This window comes from Piliocolobus tephrosceles, chromosome 15, assembly GCF_002776525.5.
Source record: "Piliocolobus tephrosceles isolate RC106 chromosome 15, ASM277652v3, whole genome shotgun sequence".
Taxonomy (NCBI): Eukaryota; Metazoa; Chordata; class Mammalia; order Primates; family Cercopithecidae; genus Piliocolobus; species Piliocolobus tephrosceles.
In genome coordinates this window covers 61,648,462-61,667,229 of record NC_045448.1, presented here as the reverse complement: position 1 = coordinate 61,667,229, position 18,768 = coordinate 61,648,462, and the positions used below count along the sequence as shown (strand labels likewise).

The 18,768-nt window shown below is 37.0% G+C and overlaps 1 protein-coding gene across 4 annotated transcripts in view; it reads left to right on the top strand.

Annotated features, from left to right (window-relative positions):
• USP34 (ubiquitin specific peptidase 34) overlaps positions 1-18,768 on the top strand; it is a 291,540-nt gene that overhangs the window by 245,048 nt on the left and 27,724 nt on the right. For all 4 annotated transcript variants that reach the window (XR_002734953.2, XM_023228313.2, XM_023228311.2 and 1 more), the window contains exons 59-68: positions 2,157-2,242; positions 2,778-2,946; positions 3,050-3,124; positions 4,445-4,596; positions 8,356-8,404; positions 8,488-8,592; positions 8,990-9,034; positions 10,052-10,156; positions 11,176-11,323; positions 17,188-17,822. Coding sequence is in view for 3 of the 4 variants with exons in the window: in XM_023228313.2 (XP_023084081.1) it covers positions 2,157-2,242; positions 2,778-2,946; positions 3,050-3,124; positions 4,445-4,596; positions 8,356-8,404; positions 8,488-8,592; positions 8,990-9,034; positions 10,052-10,156; positions 11,176-11,323; positions 17,188-17,822 (1,569 nt within the window). In the remaining variant the exon portion in view is untranslated. The remainder of the gene's footprint in view (positions 1-2,156; positions 2,243-2,777; positions 2,947-3,049; positions 3,125-4,444; positions 4,597-8,355; positions 8,405-8,487; positions 8,593-8,989; positions 9,035-10,051; positions 10,157-11,175; positions 11,324-17,187; positions 17,823-18,768) is intronic.

Below are 18,768 nucleotides of genomic sequence, written 5' to 3'. Positions count from 1 at the left end.
TTCAAGCAGTCCTCTTGCCTCAGCAGCTAGGACTACAGGCACACACCACCACACCTGGCTGATTTTGTTTTGTTTTTAGACAGGCTCTTGCTCTGTCACCCTGGCTGTAGTGCTGTGGTGCTACATGACTCACTGCAGCTTCCACCTCCTGGGCTCAGCAGTTCTCCCACCTCAGCCTCCTGAATAGCTCGAACTACAGGCACACACCACCACACCTAGCTAATTTTTGTATTTTTTTTGTGGAGAGAGTGTGTCTCACCTGTTGCCTAGGCTGGTCTCAAATTCCTGGGCTGAGGCAATCTTCCCACCTTAGCCTCCCAGAGTTCTGGGATTATACTTGTGAGACACTGAGCCTGGCTTAAGATACAATTCTTACACCATAAAATTCACCCACACCTTTCAAAATGTAAAATATAGTGGTTTTTAGTGTAGTCACAAAGTTGTGCAGCCATCACTACTACCTAATTTTGGAACATTTGTCACCCCCACCCCCCACCAAAAAAAAAAAAACCCTATACCCACTAGCAGTCAGTTCCTATTTTATGCTGTCCTTTCTCCTCAATCCCTGACAACTACTAGTCTACTTTCTATCTTTATAGATTGCCTGTTTTGACCATTTCATGTTAATGGAATGATACAGTATTAGTCTTTTGTGACTTACTGCTGTGGTTTAACAATCTTTTAGGATTTATTCATGTTATAGCATGTATCCATATTACATTTTCTTTTTTTGCCCAATATTTTGTCAAATGTATATACCCCACATTTTGTATATCTGTTCATCAGCAGAACATTTGAGATGTTTCTACTTTTTGGCTCTTTTTAATAATGCTATTAGGAACTTTTAGTACAAGTTTTTGTTTGGACATATATTGTCACTTCTTTGTATACATTTTTAGTACTGGTAAACTTTTTTGTTTTTGTGTTTTGTGTTTTCTTTTTGAGACGGAGTTTCACTCTTGTGGCCCAGGCTGGAGTGCAATGCCATGGTCTCAGCTCACTGCAACTTCTGCCTCCAGGGTTCAAGCGATTCTCCTGCCTCAGCTTTCCGAGTAGCTGGGATTACAGGCGCGCACCACTGTGCCCAGCTAATTTTTTGTATTTTTAGTAAACAGGATTTCACCTTTTTGGCCAGGCTGGTCTCAAACTCCTGACCTTAGGTGATCTGCCTGCCTTGGCCTCCCAAAGTGCTGTTATTACAGCCACCGCACCAGCGGTAAACTGGTGTTTTTTGGTTAGTTGGTTGGTTGTTGTTGGTTTTGAGATGGAGTCTTGCTCTGTCACCCAGGTTGGAGTGCAATGGCGTGATCACGTCTCACTGCAACCTCCACCTCCCGGATTCACACAGTTCTCCCTGCCTCAGCCTCCTGAGTAGCTGAGATTACAGGTGCCCACCGCCACACCCAGCTAATTTTTGTATTTTTAGTACAAACAGAGTTTCACTATGTTGGCTAGGCTGGTCTCGATCTCCTGACCTCAGGTGGTCCACCCACCACAGCTTCCCAAAGTGCTGGGATTATAGGCTTCAGCCACCGTGCCCGGCTGGTAAACTGTTTTTTTTATAGTGACTACAGTGTTTGATGTTCTTGCCAGTGATATATAAGAGTTCCAATTTCACCGTAATCTTTAGCGGGTAATACTGTCTTTTTTATTTCAGCTATCCTAGAAGGCATGAAGTGGTATCTTATTGTGGTTTTGGTATGCATTTTCCTAAAAACTGTTACGCATTTTTTCATGTGATTGTGGTTCACTTGTGTATCTTTAAAGAATCTTCACATTTCCTTCTCCTAGCTGCTGACCCCATGATGAGCAGCTGCCCTTCCCCATTCCACTCTTCTTAAGGAATTGGATACTAGATTTTCTTTTCTCTGTATCTCCACTAGCTAAAAGGATTTTTTGAAACTTTGTTTTTGATCATCTGTATTACTGAAACGTAACAGTTTGTTGAGTTTTTTTCTCTTTATCATAAAACTGATTTTTTTATGCTAACTTTGCCGTATTTCCTTAGTCCATTGTTGAGACTCCAGAAAAGCTCCAGAATACCAAGATAATCTTGTGCAAAGTATAAATGGGTGGCAGAAAATTTTGAATCAAGTTAATTTTTCAAATCTTTGTTACCTGAGAAGTTAGCTCTTGTTTTATCTTTATCTTCACAGATGTTTCAGCGTTTGTGTATCCATGTGATTCAGAGGCTGAGACCTGTGCATGCTCATCTCTATTTGCAGCCAGGAATGGAAGATGGGTAAGAAGTACTTTTTGAACGTGTGTGTGTGTGTGGTGTTTTTTTGTTTTGTTTTGTTTTTTTAAAGAGATAGGGTTTCTTCATGTTGCCCAGGCTAGTCTCAAACTCGTAGGTTCAAATGATCTGCCCGCCTCGTCCTCCCAGATTGCTAGGATTACAGGCGTGAGCCACCTTGCCTGGCCCTAATTTTTAAGTTTCTTGACGACCTGCCTACAGAGTATTTTTTAAAATCCACACTGAAATATTTGTTCTGTTTAAAAATAATCTGTAATAATACATTCAAGAAGGTAAAACTATTTTTGTTTTGTTTAAATTTTGCATCTGCAAAATCCTCTGCAAACTACATTATGGCTTAGTCTTTTTGTTTGCATTGATTTAGCCAGTCACAGTAATTGGAGTCTAGCTACTTATATTATTGCAGTTGATATTCATTATCTCAAAGATAGAGAAATTCAGAGTTTAAAAAATATTTTTTCTCTCGAACAGTATTTCCAGGCCTTATACATTCTCTAAGATCTATTTCATTGTCTTTTAGGTCAGATGATATGGATGCCTCAGTTGAAGATATTGGCGGTCGTTCATGTGTCACTCGCTTTGTGAGAACCCTATTATTAATTATGGAACATGGTGTAAAACCTCATAGTAAACATCTCACAGAGTATTTTGCCTTCCTTTACGAATTTGCAAAAATGGGTGAAGAAGAGGTGAGGCTATATCTTGTCTGTTTTTTGGATTATCTACCTTTTTTCAGTATTTGCAACTTAATTACTTTTATTTTACATTTTTAAATTTTGTTTGTTTGTTTAGAGCCAATTTTTGCTTTCATTGCAAGCTATATCTACAATGGTACATTTTTACATGGGAACAAAAGGACCTGAAAATGTAAGTACAATTCTATTATACATCAGGAATTAGAGGCCATGGTTTTCATATTTTGCATTGTGTGAAGTCCTGAGATGTTAGAACCCTTTTTAAAATCCCTTCTGGAAACTGATGTTAGATAATGTGAAGGGTCTAAGATTGGTTGATGTTTTTAATGTAACTTCAATGGATATAGCAAGAAAGAAACAACTAGGTAATAAAGTTCATTGGTCATGTCTGGAACAAAGCAAATAAACTGAGGCAAAGTGGTCACCTACTTTGGGGTCTTACTAACAGTGAATTGTTTTTGTGAACATTTTGGTGGTCACATTTTTAAGTTCTTTGCTATTAAGTTTATGAGAGTCTTTCCAAAATTTAAGTAGCTGGTCTATTAATAATATTAAAGTATTACATCAGTTTTGTGTTGTTCATAACAAATGCATTGGATTGTATGATCTACTTGCACTCTTATTTAGTCCTTTTCTTAACCAAAAGAGATAAGTACCCTTTATAACTCCATTTAACAGATGAGACAGTTGAGACTTAGGGAAGTTAATTTGTAATGCTTCACAGAATATACACTAGTAGATCATAAAATCTTTTGAGTCTCTGCCTGTAAAAGCCCAAGTGAATGTCTCTTTGAAATACCTACTATTTGGATTATCAGGAAACTATAAATAAGAATTTCTTATTTTGTATAACTGGCATTTTTATTAAATAGGAAATATTGTTTTATCATACTTGTAATTTTTATCCTGATTTGTCTTCCAATGAGCTTGCTTATAAGAAAAAAGTTATTCAAGGATTTATAGGTAAGGTAAGTAGTCAGTGTTGAGAATTTTTTTTTTTTTTTTTTTTTTTTTTTGAGATAGAGTCTCACTCTGTCACCGAGGCTGGAGTGCAGTGCTGCTGTCTCGGCTCATTGCAACCTCTGCCTCCTGTGTTCAGGCGATTCTCCTGCCTCAGCCTCCCGAGTAGCTGGGATTCTAAGTGTGTGCCACCACGGCTGGCTAATTTTTGTATTTTTAGTAGAAACGGAATATCACCATGTCGGCCAGACTGGTGTGGAACTCCTGACCTCAAATGATCCACCCGCCTCAGCCTCCCAAAGTGCTGGGATTACATGAGCCACCGTGCATGGCAGAAAATTGTTATTCTTCACAGTTCTGGCAATTTAATCTAAGATTGTCCTGAATGTGGTTTAGAGTCTTTTACATTAGATTTAGGTCTTTGTGCAGTTGTTTTTCATGTTACAAGCTCCTGCCACCATCTACACTGTTAAATTCTCAAAATGATATTAAAACTACTACCATATTAAAATTGAATTTTATTCCAACTTAGCCTCAAGTTGAAGTGTTATCAGAGGAAGAAGGGGAAGAAGAAGAGGAGGAAGAAGATATCCTCTCTCTGGCAGAAGAAAAATACAGGCCAGCTGCCCTTGAAAAGATGATAGCTTTAGTTGCTCTTTTGGTTGAACAGTCTCGATCAGAAAGGTGAAATGTTTCGAATTTAAAATGTTTAAAGCGTGTTTGGTTTTATTATTTTTACATATTGTTTACCACTAGCTTTTTCCACTAGCTTTTTATTATATATGTTTAATTATGTAATTGTTATGCACTAGCTTTTATTATATAATTCTTTTTAAATAATACTACTATTCATCAACTCTTGTGGCATAAGAATATCAGTTTTTTTCTACCAAACTTTTGCTTTATCTCTGAGTTATGTTAGAAATAGTCATTGAAAAAATATACAGTAAAATATCTAGCAAAATAGAGCGTGCATTCTTTCTTTAACCTAGCAGCTTCATTTCTAGGAATCTGTGTCCAAAGTACAGAAAGATGTATATGCAAATCTGTTTATTGAAACCATGCTTCTGATAGTAAAAGACTAGAATCAGCTGAATGTACATCAAAAGGGAACTAGTTGAAAAAACAGCATCCATTCAAAAGAGTACTCTATAGCTGAAAAAGGAAGTATGGAATTTATCTGTACTACCACAAAGAAATCTTTAGGATCTATTACTAGTAAAAAAAAAAAAAGAAAAGGTGGGAAAGCATGTATATGGTATCGTATTTTTTCAGGGAATACTATGATGACAGAGAGGGAGAGAGAGTGTGTGTGTGTGTACAACCAGACCTCATTATTTGTGGATTTCCTATTTGCAAATTCACTCATTTGCTAAAATGCATTTGTAATGCCAAAATTGGCACTCGGGGAGCTTTTGCAGTCATTCACAGACTTGTACATACGCAGAGTGGCAAAAAACTTGAGTTGCCTGACACGCCTTTCTAGGTAAGGTCAAAGAAGGCAACAGTTTGCCTTTTTGTTTCAGTTTCCATATTGTAAACAAATGTACTTTTCATGGTGTATGCTGTGAAAATTTTTCGTATATTTGTATTTTTTGTTCATGATTTTACTCTAAAATGGCCCTCAACCAGGTGCAGTGGCACGCGCCTGTAGTCCCAACTACTTGGGAGGATGAGGTGGATTTTGAGGCTGCAGTACGCTACTTTGGAACCTGTGAATAGCCATTACAGTCTAGTTTGGGCAATATAGGAAGATCCATCTGTAAAAATAAATAAATAAATTAAATAAATAAATAAATAAATAGGCCCTCAAGTGTAGTGCTGAAGTGCTCTCTAGTGTTCTTAAGCTCAAGAAGGCTGTGATATGACTTATAGGGAAAATATATATGTTAGATATGTTTCATTCATATGAGTTTTAATACTATTGACAGTGAGTTAAACATTAATGAATCAACAATATATACTAAATAAGGTATCTTTAAACAGAAACATTCATAAAACAAGGTAATTGTATTGATTGGTTGACAGAAATACTGCCAGAGGCTCACAGAAATTTAATTGTGTATTTTCACTAGTAGCGATAATTTGGTATTTGCTAATTATTTGCCACACTTTACAGAACACAACTACCTCAAATACAAGAATTGACTATAAATCAAAAACTTTTTTTTTTAAATGGTTTCCAGTGGATAGAGGAAGAAAAACAGGGTGGAGGGGGTGGAAATGGATTCTTGACACATTTAACTTTGGAATCATATAAATGTATAATTATAAATAAGTGAATAAGAAGTAATCTCTAAAAATCAAAAGCACAGTGAAATAAATGAACCTAACTATATATTAAATAGGTAAATTTCTAGTGGGATGTATAGGAAGGACAGAGAATTGCAAAATTTTCCTAAACTGTAATAGTAATTACACTGTTTGTAATAAAAGTATTATTCTGAAAATATTAATGTATATTACAGGATGAAGCAAATAAGTAACTTTTAATGTCATTGGAAACCAAGATTTTCGCAAAAGAAAGATAAAAATATTATAGGGTTTTGCATAACTTAATTTAAAACTAAATTTGAATTGGAAATATCAGTAGCAGTTTATGGTGTATTTGCAAACAGAAAATCTATTACAGAAAATGTTTTATCTACCCCTGTTTTCTGAAAAGACCTGGAAACCCTGTACAACCCAGAATCAGTGAGTACCCTTGGCATCTAGGGTATAGTCTCTAGGTTTCACTTCCCACTGAAAGAATTGGGATTCCTTGGAAAAACGACCAGTTCCAGTTCTTGGGAAAGAAATGAATGGGAAGCTTGGAATGTCTTGTCATTTTGGAAAGCAAGGAGGCAGTCTAAGACTACTGAGGTCATGGTAAAGAAACTCAAGAGCCAACTTACGGAGGTTTCTACTGGTCATAGATTGGACAGCTTTGAGCATCGGTAATAACTGCAGTGGACTGTGAATCAAATCAAAGATTTTTAAATCCATGAGTTCATAATAATACCTAAAAAGAAATTTTTTTTAGTTTACTGGCAACTTTTGGAGTATACTATGAAATCAAATATTTATTTTTGAAACTGATAAATAATGGAAACAGTATCAAGCATTTATTCTACTTGAAAGTATACTTCATGGCAGCCAAATGGTGATTGAGGGGAAGTTTGTGTTCTTACATGTATTCAAGCTAATTAATGAGCAAGGACAATTGGAATTAGAATATCACTGTTTTGGAATCCCAGATGAAATAAAGGATCTAGGCAGTTATCATCATTGACAGAAAACCTTGCAGAAAGACTAACCCTTCCTTGTGTGCCTTCTACAAGATACTATTAATTAAAAAGTCAAACTTAGATCTCATGAAGTCTGGATCTGACTACCAGTTTATAGAAAATGCAGGGACAGAGGAACATGTTAAGACAGCACCATAAGGATACAATCAGCAAAGTATAAATGTGAGAGAAACTACAGGACAAATGACCTTCAGCAGATAAATTGCAAACACAAAGCTGGTGGGGAAACCAATAGATTGAAACATTTAAGAGACATTTCAACTAATTATGGCAAAAGACTTTATTTGAATCCTGATTCAAACAAGTTAATTTTTAAAATGTTTTTAGAAACTTCAGGAAATGTGTACACTGGATATTGTATGATAGTGCGGAATTATTCATTTAGGCATGAATAATGGTACTGTGGTTATGTTTTTGAAACCTATCTGTTAAAGATACTATGATTTATGGATTAAATGATAAAATACCCGGAGTTTGCTTCAGAATAATTCATATTGAGCGGATGGGGGTTCAAATGAAACAAGACTGGCTATGATTTTGGTAAATTTGAAGCTGACTGATGGAATACTTGTGCTATTCTATTTTTTAATATAGCTGAAATTTTTATAAGTTATAAAAGAAATACGCAATCTAGGTGTAGTGGCTTGTGCCTGAATCCTGGTTACGTAGGAAGATCCCCTGAGCCTAGTAATTCGAGGCTGCAGTGAGCTGCGATCACATCACTGCACTCCTGCCTGGGCAACAGAAGTAGACTCCATCTCTAAAAAGAAGGAAAGGAAAAAAGGAAGAAATATACAGTAATTTTAAACTGGGAGATGAAATGCTAATTTCTAGAAGTCCATTTGGTTTTGAAGGGTCTCAAGTCCAAAAAAAAAAAAAGTAAGTAAAATAAGACCCATCCTACTGTTTTATATACTAAAATAGTAAGTTAATTAAATGAAAATGAAGTACATTTGGGCTTTCATTTACCAGTCCTGGAATGTTGAAAAATTGCTTAAAAGATATTTAACAAGCAAGTGTAGCTAGCAAAAAATCATTTTATGATGGCAGGTTAGTATAGTTACAATTGAATCAGCAATTTTTGATACATGTTGTAAATCGCTGTAAAGTAATACAGAAGGAAGAAAAACTTATTTCCACTAATATTTTCTTTCAGGCATTTGACATTATCACAGACTGACATGGCAGCATTAACAGGAGGAAAGGTAGTACATTCTCTAATATTAGACAATTTGATCATCACAAAAATAATAACAGTTCTTAAATGAACAACTTTTGCTTTTGACAGGGATTTCCCTTCTTGTTTCAACATATTCGTGATGGCATCAATATAAGACAAACTTGTAATCTGATTTTCAGCCTGTGTCGATACAATAATCGACTTGCAGAACATGTAAGTGCTAAGGAACAGTCTTAAAGATTTTTGGAAATTTTTAAAAAGATTACCCTGAAATCTGGCCAGGTGCGGTGGCTCATGCCTGTAATCCCAGCACTTTGGGAGGCCAAGGCGGGAAGGATCGCTTGAGCCTAGGAGTTTGAGACCAGCCTAGGCAACATAGTGAGAACCCGTCTCTACACAAAATAGAAAAAGCTAGCCGGGTGTAGTGGCACATGCCTGTAGTCCCAGCTACTTGGAGGCTGAGGCAGGAGGATCGCTTGAGCCTGAGAAGTCGAGGCTGCAGTGAGCTGTGATCTCGCCACTGCATCCCAGCCTGGGTGACAGAGCGAAACCCTGTCTCAAAAACAAAACAAAACAAGAATATCCTGAAATCCTCCTCTTTCTGTTTTAGATTGTATCTATGCTTTTCACATCAATAGCAAAGTTGACTCCTGAGGTATGTAAACATTTGTTAATTTATGTTTTTAAAACAATTTTCAGCACTGCTAATGCTTTCAAATGAGCCTAATTGTTCTTGAGAACAAATTTATCAGGGTTTCTCCCATAATATAATAACCTATTTTTAAGTGTGTAATGTGAATAAAATGAACTACTAATCATGTCTTATTACAAATACAATTTTCTCAACTAAATATAAATATGTGTGTAGACTCATTGTATCAGAGTGCCACCTGGATGCCAGGCTTTAAAGTTGTTTGATTTGGAGCATATATCGTAATTGTGCCCAAAGAAAAAGTAGAGCAACCAAGACTCAGCATATGTGTAAATGTATATAGAAAATAGAATACAGTGTTATATAAAAGTATTTTGATAAAATGGAAATGTTATAACTATTTTAACAATCAATGTCAGACGTTAGTTACCATAAATTACCCCTAAGGTTGTTATAGGAAGCTTTTAATCTAAATTTTTCAGTAGAACACAGTTGTCTCATTAACAATTTATTTTTGGGGTTGGGGACATGTTGCTTAAAGGATACACATTTTCATGAGTAAGTTCCAGAGATCTGTTTTGCAGTGTGGTGACAATAGTTAATTATACTTGAAAATCATTGAGTAGATTTTAAGTGTTCTGACAAAAAATAAGAGTGTGAGGTAATGCATATGTGATTAGCTTGATTTTGCCATTCTACCATGTGTACATATTCCAAAACGTTGTACATCATAAATATTTACAGTGTTTGTCAATTTAGAGAATATTTTTCTAATTATCTTTTTCAAAATACACTTGACATCCAGAAAAATCTATTGCACATGGTTCCCAGTTGACTTTGTATCCCCTCGCTGATCCTGCTGCTTTATGGTAGTTCAGGTTCACATGCAGAAGTACTGGATGAGCTCTTCTCCCCTAACACAGATTTAAATGTAGTGTGTAGTAGAATATATGTTTCTTTTCTGCTGAAAGAGATGGGTTCAGATTGATCTAAATACACAGTCATATATGTGTTTTACAGGCAGCCAATCCTTTCTTTAAGTTGTTGACTATGCTAATGGAGTTTGCTGGTGGACCTCCAGGGATGCCTCCCTTTGCATCTTATATTTTGCAGAGGATATGGGAGGTAAGTCTTGCAGCAGGTGTTTTCAATGCTTATTTCCCTGAGGATTTTATTTTTATAATATAGTCACTACCATTTTAAGTACCAGTTTCTTATTACCCCAAGATGGTTGGGGAAGAAAAGAGTTCTTAGCTAGTCTCCTATTGTATTAAAGACATTCTTGTAGCGTTATAAACAGCTTTAGCCCATTTGAAGTTTTCATTCCCCTACCCTCCAAAGTTCCATAAAGCAACTAGAAGTCCTAGAAATACAAACCAAGTGTTTTCAAGAATTGACAGAAATGGTAGAGGAAGCACCAACCACCTTTTTTCTTCGAGTTATGGCTGAGGTCACAACATTTCTCCTTGTTTGAGTATTGGAAAAGCTCAAGACCAGGAGACAGCAAATCTTTTCCTGAAAGGGTCAGAGAACAAATATTTTAGACTTTGTGTGCCATACAGTGTCTGTTGAAACTACTCAACTTTGCTGTGGTAGCATATAAGCAATCATGGACAAGAAATGAGTGGGTATGGCTGTGTTTCAATAAAACAACAAAAATGGGCAGCCACAGAATTTGACCTACTGGCCATAGTTTGCCATCCCCTATTCTAGATTCCTAGGATTCCCCTTTCTCATGAAAAAACTCTCCACAGCAGTATAGTGAGCTTCTTGTATTCTCACTTAGTACCAGATTGGGCATGTAATCAGAAAAGTAAAGATGAGAAACCTTAGAGAAATAAAAATACTTTTAAATAAATTTCCAAATTTAGCAAGACCTAGAAGTCTGGAGTTCTCATATTTGTCTTATGGTTCTTGGTTATTTTAAATTTATTTTGTAAACCAGTGACACATTTTTCTGAACACTTCTGTTGACAAAAGTAGTTTTTAAAATGGGAAAAAAATAGGGTGAAACCTTTTTAGTCTCTAATTGTCAAAAAAATACTTTAGCTTTAAGTGTTTAATAGTATATACAAAAAGTAAGTAAAAAAAGTAATTGCTCGTTCAGTTGGCCTTATATTCTGTTCTTGTCATGTTATTTGTAGGTGATTGAATACAATCCTTCTCAGTGTCTAGATTGGTTGGCAGTGCAGACACCCCGAAATAAACTGGCACACAGCTGGGTCCTACAGAATATGGAAAACTGGGTCGAGCGGTTTCTTTTGGCTCACAATTATCCTAGAGTCAGGACTTGTAAGTCAAATATTCAGAATTTCATAAGCCATTTATTTATTGTTCAAAGTTATGTTTCTTTTGTTTTTAGACAACTACATGCCCATCGTTGTATAATGCAGAATTTTTGGAGATGTTATTTCCTTGTTTGTTTTTTTTAAGGATAGGAAACCATGTTATTTCTTGGGTAACATCATCACTACTATCATTTTTGTTTCCTTGCTTGATAAGAGTGATAAGGCATGATCAGCATTAATGAAGGGAGTAAAAGCTTAGAAAATTCTGTCTCAAAAATAACTTTTGAGAAGGTTAAGGATAAAATGGTAATAAAGACATAAGCTGAGAAAAAATATTGGCTGAAATTATGAGAGTTATATAAACACTTTAAGTTGTACACAAGCCAGTAAAAAAGATCTTAGGTAGACAAATATCAAAAACAATTCACAAAATAGAAAGTTGCTTGGAAATAAACATAGAAAATGTTATTTTGATAGTTCAAAACATGAAAATCTAATTTTTAAATTTCTTATAATTATTATAAACTTTTCTATTTGCTGAGAAGGTCTTACAGTCAGTGATACTTAAGTAGCAATAAAAACATCTGGAATCCAGATGTTGGATTCTTTTTTTTATTTTTGAGACAGTTTCACTCTGTTGCTCAGGCTGGAGTGCAGTGGTTCAATCTCAGCACACTGCAACTTCTGCCTGTTGGGTTCAACTGATTCATGTTAGCCTCCTGAGTAGCTGAGATAACAGGTGCACCCCACCACACTCAGCTAATTTTTGTATTTTTAGTAGAGACAGAGTTTCACCATGTTGGCCAGGCTGGTCCGGAACTCCTGACCTCAAGTGATCCGCCCACCTCTGCCTCCCAAAGTGTTGGGATTATAGGTGTGAGCCACCGCACCTGGCCCAGATGTTGGATTCTGAACACCATTCTCCAGTAAAAGAATTCACAGCTCCTAGGAGAAATCACTGATTTTAGGGCTAGGGCAGGGAATATACAAGATGAGTGTGGAATATCCTATAGTGCCAGAAAGTGAAAGTACTCAAAAATCAAAATGGTGGGGGTATGTCAAAGAAACACAGAGCTAACCTGAAAAGAACTCCCAATGGCCAAAGCTGGAACAATTTGAGTAACAAAATAAATTATGTAGCACTGGATTATAACCCCAAGGATAAAATAAATATTCATGAGTCCATACTTAGTAGAAATAAATGATTGAATAAATAAATGGAGAGGAAACAAATCTCCCATAGAAAAGAATTCCATATAATTTATGTACACATCTCCCCAGGAGGTAGAGCTTAATTCCTCACTCCTTGAGTATGAGCTTAGTGACTTTCTTCCAAGGAGTGGGGTGTGGGGGAAGTAACTTTACAGTGAAGAAACTTTACATATACAACTCAGCCGGGTGATAAAGGTTAACATCATTGTTGATCGATGAGGTTGATAATATGTACCCTTGATATGGCGTGATGGCAAAGGGCACTTCATCTCTTGTGGTCTTCCTTCCAAAAACCCATAACGTGAATCTAACCGTGACACACATCAGACAAACTCAGATTGAGGGACATTCTATGAAATACCTGACCAATATTCCTTGAAACTGTAAAGGTCATTAGAAACAAAGAAAATCTAAGAAACTGTCACAGCCAAGAGGAAGTTAAGGAGACATAATGACTAGCTGTAATGTATACTAGATGGGATCCTGGAACAAAAAAAGGACATTAGGGCAAAACAAGTGAAATCTAAAGTTGAGAGTTTGGTTAGTAGTAATGTACTTGTGTTAGTTCCTTAGTCACAACAAATGTACCATCATAAAATGTTAACTACGGGGAAAACTAGGTAAGGGGGGTGTATCGAAATGGTTCTGCTTATTTTAAAATAGAAGGTTCATTTGAGAGAAGCACCTTTCAGTGGAGTGAACACATATGGATTCGCATGGGCACTCTGCTCATGGGCTTTTTTTTTTTTCCTGCAAGTTTAGTTAACTCTGCCTTAATAGGATCTTTATAAGAGCACACAGCCAAGAGCTATGTGAGAGCTGTGTGCTCTTACAAAGAGATGTGTGTTGGTTGGCATTCATGTCTTGACCACTGACCATAAAACCAAAAAAAAAAAAATACTACCTTGAACCCCCAAAAAGGTTTTTCAGCCAGCTTCTATGCCTAATACTGATGACAGTGCTGAGAAAATGGCATTCTTGTACACTGCAGTGGCATTGTTTAATATTACCCTTATGAAATACAATTTAACACATCTTTACCAAGATTCTTAAAAATTGTATGCCCTTTTATTTATTTTTATTTTCTTACTCTTTTTTTTTTTTTTTTTCGGGATGGAGTCTTGCTTTGTAACCCAGGCTGGAGTGTAGTGGCGCAATCTCGGCTCACTGCAACCTCTGCCTCCCAGGTTCAAGCAATTCTCCTGCCTCAGCCTTCCGAGTAGCTGGGATTACAGGCACCCACCACCTTGCCTGGCTAATTTTTTTTTTTTTTTTTTTTTTTTTTTTTTTTTTGAGACGGAGTCTCGCTCCGTCGCCCGGGCTGGAGTGCAGTGGCCGGATCTCAGCTCACTACAAGCTCCGCCTCCCGGGTTTACGCCATTCTCCTGCCTCAGCCTCCCAGGTAGCTGGGACTACAGGCGCCCGCCACCTCGCCCGGCTAGTTTTTTGTATTTTTTAGTAGAGACGGGGTTTCACCGTGTTAGCCAGGATGGTCTCGATCTCCTGACCTCGTGATCCGCCCGTCTCGGCCTCCCAAAGTGCTGGGATTACAGGCTTGAGCCACCGCGCCCGGCCTGCCTGGCTAATTTTTTTGTATTTTTAATAGAGTCGGGGTTTCACCATATTGGTCAGGCTGGTCACAAACTCCTGACCTTGTGATCCGCCCACCTCGGCCTCCCAAAGTGCTGGATTATAGGCGTGAACCACTGTGCCCGGCCAGTGTGCCCTTTTAATCTCAGTAATACTATTTTAGGGATTCTAGTGTAAGTATGTGGATGCCCAACAGCATGATTTATAGTAGTGAAAAATTTTAAACTGTTCAGTTGGGAAACATTGTTATAATGCATCATTTTAAAATTATGATATGTGAAGACTATGTAGTAATATGAAAAAGTGCTTGTGCTCTAACTTGATAAGAGTCCAAATATTTGAATAGAATTAGTATAACTTAGAATAAGAATTAAAATAACGTATATAAAAGCTTCATAGAAATACTTCTAAATACAACAAAATAAGTGAGAACTTTTAATATAGAGAAAAGAAGAGAAATTGAGACGTCAGTGTCTTAGAGTTGCCATATAGACATGGAAGTAGACTTAACGTTTTTGGTAACATACAGCTATATCCAGGGACTCTTAAGTTAGAGGAAGGCAGTTAACCAAATGGCAAGATGGCCTTTTCTTCCAAATTAACCCTCCTATCTGTTCTTAAAGAAAAACATAATTTTAAAGTTGTATTTTTTCTGTAGCAGAATTTCCCTTTTATTTAAAAGCAAGTAGCTTTTTTTTTTTTTTTTGAGACAGAGTCTCACTCTTTTGCCCAGGCTGGAGTGCAGTGGCTGGATCTCAGCTCACTGCAAGCTCCGCCTCCAGGGTTCCCGCCATTCTCCTGCCTCAGCCTCCCGAGTAGCTGGGACTACAGGCGCCCGCCACCTGGCCCGGCTAGTTTTTCGTATTTTTTAGTAGAGACGGGGTTTCACCGTGTTAGCCAGGATGGTCTCGATTTCCTGACCTTGAGATCCGCCCGTCTCGGCCTCCCAAAGTGCTGGGATTACAGGCTTGAGCCACTAGCTTTTATAGGAAAAGAAGGTGGTTAGGTATATGATAAAGCAAAGTAAAATGTTAATTGTAGAATCTCAGTGGTAGGTCTTGGTCTTAGTAGAGTTCTTTCCAACCTTATAATGTGTCCAAAAAATTGTCCCAATGAAATGTTGAAGTGAAAGTATATAACTCACACCAACCAAATGACTTTTTTTTTTTTTTTTTTTTGAGATGGAGTCTTGTCCCATCGCCCAGGCTGGGATGTGGTGCTGCAATCTCAGCTCACTGCAGCCTCCACCTCCAGAGTTCAAGTGATTCTTGTGCCTCAGCCTCCTGAGTAGTTGGGATTACAGGCGCCCACCACCACACCCAGCTAATTTTTGTATTCTTAGTAGAGATCGGGTTTCACCATGTTGGCCAGGCTGGTCTTGAACTCCTGACCTCAGATCATCTGCCCGCCTCAGCCTCCTAAAGTGCCGGGATTATAGGCATGAGACACCGCACCCAGCCAAATGACTTTTTTAAATCATAAATTACTTTTGTCAATTGCAGTTTTATGCAAAAAATGATCAGGATGATACCTACATGCCAGGTTTTTATATTTGTTAAAAAACTGAGCCTTAAAAATTCTAAGAAGACTAGTATATAGGTAAAGAAATACCTAAAAGGTTTTGCACACAGTTTAATTTGGAAATAAATTTGTAAGATAAACTAAAATTAATTTTAGAAACCCTAACTTTGTTTGCTTTGACAGTACAATGGAAATTAACAAATTATCGTTAGAATAGGGGAAGACAAGTAATGGTTGTACTGAAAAGAACTCAAACTCAGACACTCGAGAATCTTGAGGAGGTTCCGTAGCAAATGTTAGGAGCATTAACCTGTGAATCTGATAGGCTGGATTTGAATCCCAGCTCTGCCACTAGCTGTGTAAGCTGAGATAGCCCCATCGTTGTAAGCCTGAGTAAAAGTGGGGATAATAAACACAATGCCTAACACATAGAGTTGAGTTATGATGTCCAATAGTATACATTCAGTAAAGGTTTACAATTCTTATTATAGTTATTACTATTATTGTTTTACCATTATCATTATCATCATCATTGTTTCTCAAGGCAAAATCTAGGCTCCACCTCTTTATCTATGTGACCTTGGTCTTTGCTTCTCCGAGATTCGGATTTTCCAGAGCACTGTTAACTCCATCCAGGGTGATTGTGAGGATTAAATGAGAAGTTTATACAGCACCTAGGTCAATGCTTTGTTGATAGTAACTGCTTTTACAGGTTAACACAACTAATAAGTCATTAACCCCTCAGCATTATAACATAGGCTTAGTAAGTTTAACACCCAGTTCCTTCCTTGGGTGTAAGTTTAGCCTTAAAAGATTTTTAAAGATTTTCCAAAGTTAATGTTCTATAATTAGCATATATGTAATCAAATAGGACTTTTATGTGTATCTCATTCTTTCTTTATAACTTAAGTGTATATTATCTGGTTACAGTTCAACACCCAATTCTTTCCTTTGGTGTAAGGTTAGCCTTAGAAGACTTTTAAAGATTTTCCATAACGTTCTATAATGAGCATATATGTAATCTTATATATGAACTTTTATGTATATCTATTTCTGTCTTTATAACTTAAGTACATTTTACCATATCTGTAAGTTATTGCAAAGTAATTTATCGTTGTTTTTCAATTAAGAAGAAAACTAAGACTGTAGAACATTAAATGGTTTGACCTTCTCAGGCACCTTCTGGTAGATCTTCTGACTAGTCGCAAATGCTGGGTTCCCTCTGTTAAATCATACTACTTCCTGAGAAGAAATAAAAGATAAAGTGGGAAAATTCTCCATCTTAGGCAAGCTAAAGAAAAGTGGTTTAAAAATTATTGCCACTTCAAAAATAACAATGGCAGAATAGAAGTTATCTATTTTTATCACCCCTTGGGATCTTTTTGTGGGGCCAAGGGGAAAGCAGAAAGATATTAAAAGACATGTTCGTGTCCCTTTTTACTCATTTGAATTATTAAAGGGAACAGTGGCTTTGTGATTAATGACTGCTGTTCAGTCTATTTTATATCTTACAAGGATCTGACAGTTTTGTTTTACATTTTGTAGCTGCAGCTTATCTTCTGGTGTCCCTTATACCAAGCAATTCATTCCGTCAGATGTTCCGGTCAACAAGGTCTTTGCACATCCCAACCCGTGACCTTCCACTCAGTCCAGACACAACAGTAGTCCTACATCAGGTCTACAACGTGCTCCTTGGTTTGCTCTCAAGAGCCAAACTTTATGTTGATGCTGCTGTTCATGGCACTACAAAGCTAGTGCCCTATTTTAGCTTTATGACTTACTGTTTAATTTCCAAAACTGAGAAGCTGATGTTTTCCACATATTTCATGGATTTGTGGAACCTTTTCCAGCCTAAACTTTCTGAGCCAGCAATAGCTACAAATCACAATAAACAGGCTTTGCTTTCATTTTGGTACAATGTCTGTGCTGACTGTCCAGAGAATATCCGCCTTATTGTTCAGAACCCAGTGGTAACCAAGAACATTGCCTTCAATTACATCCTTGCTGACCATGATGATCAGGATGTGGTGCTTTTTAACCGTGGGATGCTGCCTGCCTACTATGGCATTCTGAGGCTCTGCTGTGAGCAGTCTCCTGCATTCACACGACAACTGGCTTCTCACCAGAACATCCAGTGGGCCTTTAAGAATCTTACACCACATGCCAGCCAATACCCTGGAGTGAGTAAAATTGATACTCTTTTATCTATATTCTCAAATAGATTGGAAATACCTGTTTTTTCCCTTGTGGGAAGTGGTGGCAGAATATAGAATCATCTCACCATTCTTTCTTAAGAACTTAATGTATATTTGTTTTCTTAAATACATATATAAAATGCTATGTTGTTATAAAATTGATAACTGTGAGGATAACTTTTCTTAGGGTGAAGTTAAAGTTTCATATCTAGTAAAACTTACCTGTTTTCTAATTTGTGGTTTTGTAAATGTATTCTTCATGTGTACCTAATGAAAAAAGTCAGCTTTATGGTACAGTTTTAAGGAATTGAGTACTTTGCTATTTAAAAATCAGATATTTGTATCAATATCTACATGCTGTGCTAAACTGTGAGCTAGACAATTTTGTATCTAAAGCTAGTAGTATTCCCCAGTATTTTTTGTCAAGCTGCATCCAAACAAATGAAATGCTTAAGAGATCAATCAAGATACATGTATATGCAGTCTAAATTGGGTCCCTTTTTCTCTGCAGACTATTTGTAGGTTTTATATTAAGTTTCCTCCCCTCAATGTAAAACTGTCAAACCTGGATAATGCTTTTCACTGTTGCCTCTTATTCTCTGTTGTAAACTATACTTTAAAGATAGACCGTCCTTTATAGATCAGATTGTTTTTTCTAGATGATGTAATGAGTTGTATAGAATCTCACACCCGGGAAGAATAACCTAATTTCTAGTCAGAGGAAATTAGAATCCCAGGCTGGCACGGTGGCTCACACCTCTAATTTCAGCACTTTGGGAGGCCAAGGCATGCGCATCCCTTGAGCCCAGGAGTTCAAGACCAGCCTGGGCAACATGCCGAAATTCCATCTCTACAAAAAATACAAAAGTGGCCGGGTGTAGTGGTGTGCACCTATAGTCCCAGCTACTTGGGAGGCTGAGGTGGGAGAATT